Source organism: Thalia democratica, chromosome 4 (genome assembly GCF_965202585.1).
Source record: "Thalia democratica chromosome 4, ktThaDemo2.hap1.1, whole genome shotgun sequence".
Taxonomy (NCBI): Eukaryota; Metazoa; Chordata; class Thaliacea; order Salpida; family Salpidae; genus Thalia; species Thalia democratica.
The window spans coordinates 45,589,799-45,602,385 of record NC_139168.1 but is presented as its reverse complement, the minus strand read 5'-3'; the positions used below and the strand labels follow the sequence as shown (position 1 = coordinate 45,602,385).

At 25.5% G+C, this 12,587-nt stretch overlaps 1 protein-coding gene across 1 annotated transcript; it reads left to right on the top strand.

The window, feature by feature from the left end:
• Positions 1-2,224: 2,224 nt before the first annotated feature.
• LOC145833389 (monocarboxylate transporter 7-like) lies at positions 2,225-9,954 on the top strand. Its single transcript, XM_082940569.1, has 9 exons — positions 2,225-2,297; positions 2,387-2,554; positions 3,399-3,542; positions 5,126-5,301; positions 5,529-5,707; positions 6,481-6,755; positions 6,954-7,078; positions 7,301-7,529; positions 9,803-9,954. Exons 1-9 carry the CDS (start codon positions 2,225-2,227, stop codon positions 9,952-9,954), a joined length of 1,521 nt encoding a protein of 506 aa, XP_082796695.1.
• The last annotated feature ends 2,633 nt before the right edge of the window (positions 9,955-12,587 follow it).

Here is a 12,587-nt window from a genome sequence, read left to right as displayed (position 1 = left end):
TGCTTTTCTGATACCTACCTTTTATTCGTTTTAAGCTTTTAATTAGACAAAAATTCTACCGTTAATAAAAAAAAAGTTTGTTCAAATTATTTTGTTACAGAGCATTAGATAACATGTGCTGAGGTTTATTTAATAAGAAACAAAAATCTAATAAAATTAAATAACTTAAGAAAAGTATAAGTTTTGGTGTTGCGTAAAACGAAGGAAGCTAAACGACTATAAACTAGTCAATAAAAAAATTTCATCTATCCAATATACAAAATAAAATTGTCAATAAACTTCATGTTGTATCTTCCACTAAACATATTTCTAGTTTACGTAACAACAAAAAGTTTAAATGTTCTAAACCTTTACAACATATATCAATTACTATATGTAAAAGTATTGTATGTAGATAATAATAGTATAAAAACAGTTTTATCCATCCAATTAACAAAAAAATAATAATCAATAAACTGCATGTTGAAAATTAAATCTTCCACTAAACATTTTTCTAAATTTTATAGCAACCAAAAACTATAAATATTCTAAACTAAAGTTTTCTCAGCTTTTTTCATTACGCCCCCTTTGATGAAAACAAAAAAGCAATAGCCCCCACAAACAAGATATCTAAAAACTATCCTGAGATCTTATGTCCCCCCTAAATATCTAAAATGATCCACTTTTGGAAGCCGTGGTGTAGTGTAAGCTTCAAATTTCCCGTAATGTCTTGTGTAAATTTCAAAACTAACATCAAACATGCCGAAGACCTTTTTTTTCTGTTCATCATTAACTTTTGAATATCTTATTTAAGTTTCAAGTTATAACCCCTTTGCACCTTATGCCCCTTTAAGTTTCTAGAATGGCCTACTTCTTAAAACCCTGATCTAAATCTTTACATCATTTTGAAAGTACTATATGTAAAGATCAAATACTATATGTAAAATATCTTTTTTGTGCTTGATTGGTTTGACTTGAGCTTTTGCCGTATCAAAGGAGTTTTTAATATAAGTTTAGTGTCGATTTTATAAATAGAATATCTGAAAACAAAGCTTGATACATGCTATCCACTCAAATTATTGAGTCCAACTCCTTTTTTTAAATCAATTTCTGGCCAGATCTGAATCCCAGAATCTAGTAAATCATTAATCTAAAAAAAGTAGTATTCAAAGTCAATATTGTTCAAAATTAATTGTTTTAAAATTTTATTATAGCTTAGTTTAGATTTACTACAGTTACTACAAATTAGTAGAACAAACATTTTACTTTGTAGAATTTTAAAGTTAATTTTTATAATAAATATACAAACCGTAATCAGATAATACAGCTAAAATAAAATTTTATTATAAACAAACTTTTTTAAAGAAATAAAGTAAGTCTACTTATTCTATAGGCAAGTTTTTTAATAAATTTTATATAAAACATTTAACATTAAGTTTTGTTATTTACTAGGTGGCAGCAAAGGTTTAGATTTATACATTCTTAAATTTAACACTTATATTACTAAACCAATATTTTAGTCCGCTAAAACAAAAGAAGCATTTAAAAAAAACTTTAACGAAAGACTTCAACACTTTAATTTAAGTAGAATCAGATTTTTTTTGTTTTGAATTTTTCTTTAAGTATTTATCTTTTAAAAGTTGTTGTTTTTGGCTTTAAAACATTCGTTTGAAAAAAAAAATTGTTTAAAAGCTTATATTAAATAAATGTTTAAACAATTTTTTCAGTTTTTATTAGAAAAATATCAACTTAAAATGCAGTATTCTAATTTATTTCATAAAATATTTTACTTTCATTGGTTAAGTTTTAAATATTTTTTGTAAAATTAAAAAGTTTAATTTTTTTTTTGTAAACTGATTTATTTTGTTTTATTTTTTGTAAATTAATATGATCTATAAGGTTTTCAAAATTTTTTGAAAATTTAATAATTCCTTATGAAACTTCAGCGCCTACTTTTTTGTTAGTTTAAGTTTGCTTGACTATCGAGGATAAATAAATTTCGCAACCTTTCTGCACTACAAACGTTTTTTTTTGTTTGCCTATCACACTAATCAGACTTAAATTAAAAGCATTAATAATTTTAAAGTAAATTAAAAACGTGTTTAGAAGCACAATCTTTATGAGAACGTAAAAAACTTCATAGCATTAAAATGTTTTTTTTTCTTTAATTTAAAATTTTTGACCAACGCAACAACTTAAAATTTCAGTAAAGTTTGTAACTTTTGTCATATAACTAAATATTAAAATGGATCTAAAATCGAAAAAGCTAATGAGAAGAAAAAGTAAAATTGATCAAATTCAACAAAACCCTGACGGAGGTAGAAAAGTTTTTCAGTTGATTTTTAATTACATAAACTGAACATTTACTAAAAACTACTAACAACTTTTTTCATGATTTCTATTTCAGGTTGGGGATGGGTTGTTGTTATTACTAGTATTTTTGGATTGTCTAACTGGACGATAGCACTAAGGTGTTACTCAGTGTTTTACTCCGATTTGATTAAAGACTTTAATGCTGAATACTCAGAAGTAGCAATTTTAATTGGAATGTTTCAAGCTGGATACGGCATTTCATGTTTAAAGTTTTCTGCTTTATTATAATATATTGTTAGGACACTAAAACACTACTTACTTCAAATTATCGGAGTTTTGTTATGTTTTACTTAAACGAAAATTTTATTAGAAGCAACTCGAACAACATTTATTGAACTAATTTCTAAAATTTATAAATCTAAAACGAATAAAATGGTTGAATAATACAAATGAGCAAAACATAAAACTTAAACCAATAAACCTTAAACTATAGTTTAACGAAAATTATAAGGTTATATATTCTTTACTTTTTATTCGGACTGATAAGCTGTTAACATAATGAAGCAGTCTTTGTATAAAGACGATTACTAATACTGAACTGGTTTCGCATTAATAACTTTGCATAGACAAGTAGTGCTTTGATTATTAACTGAAATATTTCGTAACTCTTTGAAGTTATTTCCTGCAACATACAAAACTTTTTAGTTATGAGTATGCACTCCTTTTCAAACTAAAATTAGATAATTGTTTTTAAGGAAATATTTTTTTTGTTTTCAATATAACTTAAAAATTCGAGAACCAAAGTTTTTTTTTTTTTTTTTTTAATAGTAAACCTTAACATGGGTTTATTATTTATAATCAAAATTATATCTAAGTACATACATTGAGAAACCAATTTAAAAAAAAGATAATTACTCTTATAATTATTAAAAAGTTTAAGTTATTTTTTTAAGTTACAAGTTTTGAATAACGTAATCTTTTAAAACCTTTATGACAAAAAATAATTTCAAATGCGGCTTTTTATAGATGTCATACATAAAACTTATCCAAACTGTAGTTTAGTATTTTTTTCAAAGTATGCATTAAAAAACATATGTATTTTTCAGCAATTTTTTGTCCATCCTTGGTTAACTACTTTTCATACCGACAACTTACGATGTTCTCGTCCATATTAGCGAGCTGCTCAGTCGTATTTGCTTCATTTCAACAAACCTTGCTAATGATTCACTTATTTGCTGGTCTAATTCCAGGTTTCCTCGTTTTTTGTAGCTAAAGCGTATAAGAAATAGTTGTGATCTTCCATAGTTTTGTTATAAAGTCAGAAAACTAAAATAACTAATGATCCGAGACTTATTTTATTTTATACTTATACCAGTAATGAAACGAAAAACACTATGTGTATTGATCTTTGAAGCAAATTTTACAAGTTTTATTAAACTCCTTTAAATAAAAAGCTATTGGTTTTATAGAATTATGTTAAAAAATTTAAAGTTTTATGAAAAAAAAAGTTTAAGGTAAGTTCTCTAGCTCTTAAAATTAAACAAAACTTACAATGAGTATATATTTGTAAATTTTGAAAATTATTAATGTAGTTTACAAATAATTAAATATTATTCAGCTAAAACTCACAAAGTTAACAGTTTTTTATTCATACATAATCTATTCTTATTAGTAAATGAGTTATCAAGACCTAAAAATCAACTTTTTGAATTACTTTTAAATCTTGATAACTCTGTTGAAGTGTGTTAACTCGTTTAATACACAGAAACATATGTCAGTTCAATAAATAAATTTATTGTGCAAATTGTATTTGTTGTATATTCCGGCGAACTTGCCTAGCTAAGATTTTTAATAACAAACGATTAGCTTTAAACTTTGTTAATATTTAGAGAAGAATAGGATTAGATAAACTAAATCAACTTCCACGTGGCCCACTTAAAAGGTTTTATCATGTTCATTGCAAATTGTCGAATTCAACAAAAAACACTACATATGTTTCATAAAACTAAATGCTTTAATCGCAACTCTTAAAATTCGAAATGAACTGCACTGTGCTTTACCCCATAACGCAAATTACACAAAAAATCTATGAAGTACTTAAAAGTTTTTGTAGAGGACAAGTTTCAGTGAAAAAAACTGAACTTCCTTCTTAACTAATAACAAAAACCACAAAACTACAATTAAGTGACTATAACATAAACATTTTTAAATTAATTTAACTTTTAGAGGAGCTATTTCATATTTCGACAAGACGATATGAATTCGCTCCTCTTGTTTAAGCATCCCTCATGTTTCGACGCATACATAACGGCAGTTGGTTCTTTTAAGCACAGCCTACACACAGGGTTATTACCATCTGCTATAGGCTGTGCTCTTTTTATCACCTCGTAAGTTATTCTAAAATCAGTTGCTTGCGTTTTAGGTCACAAACATGCCTTGAAAAGCTAAGTCTCATTGTCATATACACTTGCTTTAACTAATAAAATTTTAATTAAGCCTTCAAGGTGGTGTATATGAAAATTATACTGAGGTTTTGAAGTATGTTTGTGACCTAAAACAATGTTATATGTCTGTATGCATTGATCTATGTAATTTTTACATAACAGGTTTAAAATCACATCTCAAATAACATAGCATTATAGCTTGAATTAATTTAAATTTTGTTTCAAAATAACACACTACTAAAATAAGTTTTTTACTTAAACATTTTAAGATAACAGTTGTGTGTGCTACTACTTAATTTATTTCTTAAATATTTAAACTTTTTATACAATGTTGTTTCAAAAATTTTTATTTAAGATACTTGTAACTTTATTTAAAATGTGCTTTTTAGGAATATGTATAGCACCTATGATTCTTAGTTGTTACACTGTGGTTTCAAGGTATTTTAGTAAAAGAAGAAATTTAGCAATTCAAGTTCTATGTGGAGGGGCAACAGTTGGTGGCTTTGTTTACAGCCCTTTAATACAAATTTTAATTGACAATTACACGTGGAGAGGAGCTTTGATGGTAATAATGTAAATTTTCTATTATTCTAAAAATTTATTTAGTGTACTAAGTTTTAAAAAAATGTTTATACTTTATTTCTTTTATTATGTTAAGCTTTTTTAAACAGGATGCATTTTTTAAATTCTTATTGTTTTATTTTTATACTTTCAAATTATTGTATAATAACTTATTTTTGTAAGATACACTTTTTATAACAAACTAAAATAATGAAAATGTTAAAATTTAAGATTGTTGGTGGAATCTACCTTCAGTTTGCTGTTGCAGGCGCAGCAATGAAACCAATCATCTTAAAAGAAGATTTTGATCAAAAATTTCTCCAACTATATGAGTCTAAAACCAAAGAACAAAATTTGATGGATTTGAATAACAATTGTGAAGTTAAAGAAAAAAGCTTATCTAAAAAAATGTTTATTTTTATTTCTTTAAACTTGATAAAATCTTTAGATTAATATTTTTAGGCCCTTTATCAGCCGAAATCGACTAGGTGTGTTGTTGTCAAAATATTAATTATTTACAGTATTCACAACGCTATAAACAAAGACAAACACAGTGATACAGTAAAATGATTAAAAGAATATTTGAATAAATAAAACTAAAGTATAAATAGTTGTGATTTCTTCGTCTGCTTCAAACTCTTAAATTATTTTCTTTTTTTTAGTATTTTGTTAATACAAAACTGCCATTTATCGCAATCATTAGCAAGCTCCTTTCACTCATCAGTGCTAACATTTAACCAAATATTAATATTTTTTTTGCATTTTCGATGTTATTGTCATCGACCTTGAAAGATGGTAGACTATAGGTTCCTTTGCTTTATAATTTAGTTGTTCTAAGGCTAATGGTAAGGCCAAAATCTGAGTATGCTGATGAAAACTGACTCAGCTGTGTCCTAAGAACTTTGGAAGAATGAGTTACAAGTGCAGCACAATCAGCAAAGGAACTTTTATTTATTGTAAAGTTCTTTCGCTTTAGTCTCAGATGTGCAAGGTTGAAAAATTGGCTTCTGTTCTTGATGGAGCTTAACTCTTATAGAAGAGGATCCAAAAGCGTGCTTAAAAAATATTTCCATTAACTGATAAATTTTCGAAAATACTTTTATGTAAAAATAGTACTATTAGTTACTTATCAAAAGTAACACTATAGTAATAACTCTATTATGATACATTGTATACTTTATAGAATGAAAACCAACAGAAGTCGTTCAAACAGCTCATGCAGCATAAATAAATCATCAAAAGAACCTTTTAATCAAATTTGTGCTTCAGAGAAAAATTTAACAGAGAATAAGAATGTAAACAAATCTACATGGTCCAGAAGAGCTTCTGTAATAAACAAAAAGCTGAACTTGAGCGTTTTTTCAAACCTACTTTTTTATTTATACACTGTTAGCTACAGTTTTTATGCTGCTGGTTACTTTTCATGTATGGCACTTTTAGTGTCACACGGAAAAACAAGTAAGTATTTTTGACATACAAGCAAATTAGTTTTTATCGTAAAAAAAATCAATTTATTTTACATCACTACTTTAACTTAAAAGAGTATAATTTTCATTAAATTTTTATTTTAAAATGTTATCAAAACTAGAGTCAATAATTGTTCGTTATAAATAACTACTAAATATATTATAAATATAGTGAATTTATGTTTTACAGTTGGATTAAAAGATATAGAGGCATCAACATTAGTTTCGGCAATCATGGTTGGCGAATTAGTATCTAGGTTAATAAGCTCATTATTACTTAATGATATAACAAATGAAACCAGGATTCTTTGCATGGTTAGTTTTTTTAAATTAAAACTTAAGTTAAAAATTACTGTAAACCAGGTCAGTCTGATATGTAACTAAAAAATCTTATTTGTGAAAAAAAATATTACAACAAATTGTGATATAATAAAACTCCTACATTTAACTTATTAAACTTTAAGTGATAGTAAACAGTTTGTTTTGTGTAAAAAATTTATATAGCAGATTATGTATACATTTTTTGGAAATTTTCAGGCTGGATATATCGGATGCTTAACTTTCAGTTTTTTGTTTGTGTACTTAAGCAGAGCTTACTACGTTATGTTACTAGCCTGTTCAACAATCGGTATTTTTGGTGGCTCCCTTGACGGTGTATTTTCAGTTTTTATCGGGGATACGTTTGGGATGAAACTATACCCAGCTGTTTTTAGTTACAGCGCAACGCTAATTCATGTCGCTGGTTTAGGCTGGTCAGTAATTATTGGTAAGATATTTGAATAATTTGATATTATTTTGAATAGTTTTTTGCTTAAATATTTGACTCAGTTAATCACGAGTATGGGGGAAATATATTTAATTGACGACTTGTTATATAAAAAGACAAAAAAATATGTTTGTCAGGGCGTTAGTGCAGACTTTTAAAAGTACCAAATCTTTCTAAATATATATTATTTACACTTAAATAATTTTTACTTAATTTATTTTTACGTAGCATGTATTTCAAGTAATAAATTAAGATATTAATATATTCACAAAAGAATACATGAATAAAGGATAATAAGATATGAAATATAGTTACTTAATGTAAAAAATGATAAGCTTAGTTATATAAATACGTAGCTAACAAATTCCCAAAAATCTATTTCTATGAACTTTGTTTGTTTTTTGTAACATACAATAGGTTTTCTCTACAAAAAAAATATTTATGTCCATCTAAAATCCTTTAATAGCATAAGCTTTAGTTTTGAATAATTGAAAATGTATTTAAATAATTTTAGAGGATTTTAAACAATATTTACCCGACAAACATAAAAGTATTTTAATTCATAAATATTAGAATTTTTGTATTTAAGATACGATTAAACTGTTTTTACCTTTTTAGATTTAATATTTTCTTTATTTTTTTTTAAATTCTGCATGTAGCTTTTATAAAGTCTAATTGTGTTCATCTCATTAAAATAAGTAACTTTAAGAAAATAATAAACTAAACAAGAGTATTTAAAATATCTTAATCTTTTTTCAACTAACATGATAAAATTATTGTGAATATGAGCTATGAGATTAATTGTAGAAATTAATTATAGTTTTTCTTATAACTTCATATAAGATTAAGTTTTAATGAGGTATATACATTATAAAACAAAAATATTTTTTATTGTATTCATAAGTTGTATGCTTTTACAGCTTGTTAAACCAGTAAACTAAATCTATAAAAAAACTAAGTTTGTATGTTGTTAACATATCAAAGTTCAAAACTCAGTTAATGTTTAATTATTTCATGAAACAAAAGAATTTAATTTTGTAGAGCCACTTATATGGTCCAAAATATTAAAAACAATATACATGTTATTTAGAGTATTATAGAATCAGTACAAGCTTTGAATTTAGTTAAATAAATCAAATTTATCAAACTCTTGGCTTATTAGCTAGTTGTTTTTGATTGCTCAAAGTCTGTACTCAAATTAGGAAATAAAAAAATGTTTAGTATAGGGTATTTAACCTTTAATTTTTTTTTAACTCATGTAGATATAAAGCTCTTTAGATATAGAAATATAGACTCATTAAAAAGCAACTTTTAGTTGATATACAGAGAGAAAAAAATCTATTATAATAAGACTGTTTAATATTCGAAAAATATTTTTTAAAGATAAAACGAACAACATGTAAAAGTAGATGTTACATCTACAAGGCAGATCTTTGTTGTTTTTAATAGTCTTTTAATCAGTAACACTTAGTGAAGACGCTTACATTTGTTTTCAGTAAAATATTGTCGCATCTAGAACTCAAAGAATACTTAAATAAATAAAAAATCATATTTTTGTCGCTTATAGTTTCTTTAGGTTACCTTTATAAAGAAACCTAAACTAGTTCCTGTTGGGATTTAGCTAAAGTTGATAAGAGTTTAAAAACATTGCTTTTTGATTCCAAAGTGAAGAACAAAAACGTTTTTAAACACTTAGTTCAAGTACAACAGTAGTTTTTTAAAGTTATGAACATTTCAAACTTTTTTTAAATTAATATTTAAGCTAATAGTTTTTAGTAAAAAACTTTTAATTTTTTTTTAAGCTGTCTTAAAACCTTATCGATAAAAAATGCAGTTTTTATTGCAGTTAAATAAACTCTATGTCTTAGTAGTTTACACAAACATTATAGTTATTACCATGTTTTTTAATAAGTAAAAAACTTTCAATAGTTTTTTTTTTCAACTAATTTAATTTTTCTTTCTTATTTAGAAACTTTTAAACATTTAAGTTAATTCCTTAAATGTAAATTGAAAAACGTATCATGTCTTAATTAAAATTTATTTAGAGCTTAAAAAACGTCTTTTCTCGGGAAATTTGTAAAATCTGAAGAGTTATTTCTTAGTTATTTTAAATTACATATCTCATATAACTTAGCATAACACAAAAAACATTTAAAAGAGTACTTTTTATTGTTAATGTAAAAAAAAATTGCAACGCGTATTTTTAATATTCTAAAAAACTGGTCAAAACTCGAAAAATTTATTTAACCTAACTAGGATTGCTTTTTTTGCAGGTTCAATAGTTGATTTTACAGAAACAACCTCTGCTACCTTTATTATCGCTATAATTGTGGTTATAATAGCAGCAGCAATAACAATAGTCATGAGGAGAGTTTACATCAAGAAAAAAAACAAAAACAACTTGCAACACCTTACTCAATGCTGACAATTACAAAACAAACATGCGCTCAATTTATAACCTTTGAACAAATTTAGTTTTCCTGCCTTATTTCTACAAAACACTGTTAGCTTTTTACTTTACTTTGTTTCCTTTACTGTAAAATAAACTTTGTGATTTTATTTGTACTTATTTCAATTTGAGTAAAATAGAAAACTCTTTAAAAATCATACACCGTTTAGTTTCTCTTATTTTTAGTAACGACATATTTATTTAGATTTTATTTATATTAATTTTCTATTTAATTTTTTATCGAAAAACACCACTGGGCGAAAAATTATATTATAACAAGATGTTAACAACTAAAATTTCTAAACTTTTCTTTATGTATCTACTTAAGTTGAGACCTGTAAATGTTCAAATTAAAACTAAAAAGTTAACTTAAATGTTAATTTATAAGAGAAAATTTATGTGAGACAAAAAAAGTTAAAATGTGGAAAGGTAACTATAAGGATAAAAAAGTTAATAAAGTTTATTTCAAGATAAAATTAAGAAAACAAACTTTATAGAGTTTTTCTTAATGATAGAATTTGCAGTGACCTTCCTTTTAAGTTCGCATTTTTCGTTGAGTTCGAATTTTTACACATAAAACGTTGTTCTATTTGTTTTTTTTCTTAATCTAAAAATATCTATTACCAACTAAGTATTAATTAAAATACATTTTTTCACCTAGGTTTTTTCACTTTAAATAAAAGTTAACAAAAAACATAAAAAAAAAACAGTAAAAAAACTAATAAAAATATATTAGAAACTAGAAATAAATTAACAAAAACAAAGGACAGTGTAGTTTACATCTGAAATCTCACGATTAAACATGAATTAAAACTTTCTAGAAAACACTTTAAAAATTTAGACATTCAAAAAACTAACACGTTTTTTATGAATGTTTATTTTGTGTGTTTTGTGACTTTATATCTCGTCATAAAATTATTGGCTTTTAACATATATAAATTAGCAATTTTGTAAAAAAAAAAAATTATGACTTCTTGAGTTCGCTCTTTTGGGTTTTTTAAAAGAGCAAACTCAAGAGGAAAGTTACTGTGTTGAATTTATTAATTTAACAAAGTTTTATTTAATGAAAATTAGTATTTTGAAACTGAAAGCTAAAAAAAATGGAAACATAGTAATAAAAATTCTATTATACGAAGGAAATCTGAACTCAAAATTGCCATCATTTTTATATTTTTTATCAATGTGTTACATTATAATATTTGGGTCAATTTGGCCTGGAAAGATATTTTTTAAAAATTTATCTAAGCCAACAGCCTAAAGCAGTGTTTTTAAAACGCTGAGACCCATAGTCTTTTTTTTTGATAATTCCTGTGCGTACAAAAATTTTTTTTTTTAAACATAACCCAAACGATGCAAAAAAAGCAGTTTACTTTAAAATGGGTCTTTAGTTGTGTAATTTACCTATGTTATAGATCCGAGAGATCACTGAATCTACGTTAGTCGTTTCAGCTCCTTCCAGTTTTGTACCTAAGTTGTTGTTTTATTAACTAGTTAAATTTAAGATTATAAAAGTGTTTACAGCTCTTTACTGCAATGTTATTTGATAACAAATCATATAATCATAAAAATTTTATCTGATAATTGTGTCTTACAGTTTTAGAATTAAAAAACTTATAATTTTTGTTATAACAAGAGCTTTCCGCACCCTCCTACCTTCTGTATTTTTGGAAAGATTATTTTCTGAAGCTGATAACTTGCATGAGCAAAAGCGCAATCGATTGTTTAAAAAAATAGGCGAAAAGCTTTTATTTCTCCGTTACCACTTGAAAAAGCAAATATCTTTTTTTTAGTTTAATAGTGTAGAAACTATTTTTGCAACTTTAGTTCGTTTTATATTCTTAAACTATTTCTAAAGTTAAAGTTCTAGTTTTGTACGTTTTTTGTAATGGTTGAAGCTCAATACTAAACTGAATATAAAAACTTTTTATTACAACTTTATAACCTTTTTGATTTTATGATTTTAGTTTAGAGCAGGGTATCTCAAACTATATTTCATAAGGCCCTTTTGAAGAAATAAAACAAGCCTATGGACGCTCGAACAAAATTTATCAAAAAACTACCCTTAAATACGCCTAAGACTTTTTTATTTTTCTCTTTATCATCAACTGCAAAATATCTAGTGTAAATTTTAATTTATGGCCTTGTACCCTCTCCCCCTTTTAAAGCTTATGGCCTCTTAAATTTTAGAAAATTTTCAATTTTAATTAGTATAAGTTTTAAAACTACCCATGAACACGGCTTAGATTTTTTTTTCGCTCTTCATCATCAAATCCAGATTATCTAGTGTAAGTTTCTAATTATGGCCTTATAGCTCCTTAACTACTCACGACCCCCCTCCCCCCTTTAGCCCCTTTGCAGCTTATGACCTCCTAAATTTCTGAAATTGCCTCAAAGGGAAACCCTGCTTTAGAGTTTAGTAGACACTATGCTTATGTTTTATGCTGAGTTATTTTCAGTTGTACATATTTTTATAATTGTAAACAGTTGTGAAAGTAAATGTTCTACTTCATCTTTTGTAACAGTAAAAATTAATTCTTAATCAAATCTTTAAAAAAATTCAACTTTATTGGTATTTTGATTACTATTTTAAGCATTTACTAAAGACGATA

Coding starts and splice junctions, on each gene's coding strand:
- LOC145833389 (XM_082940569.1), top strand. CDS start 2,225: ATGGATCTAAAATCGAAAAAGCTAATGAGAAGAAAAAGTAAAATTGAT. Junction 2,298..2,386: donor TCAACAAAACCCTGACGGAG/GTAGAAAAGTTT, acceptor TTTCTATTTCAG/GTTGGGGATGGGTTGTTGTT. Junction 5,708..6,480: donor AAAAGCTTATCTAAAAAAAT/GTTTATTTTTAT, acceptor TATACTTTATAG/AATGAAAACCAACAGAAGTC.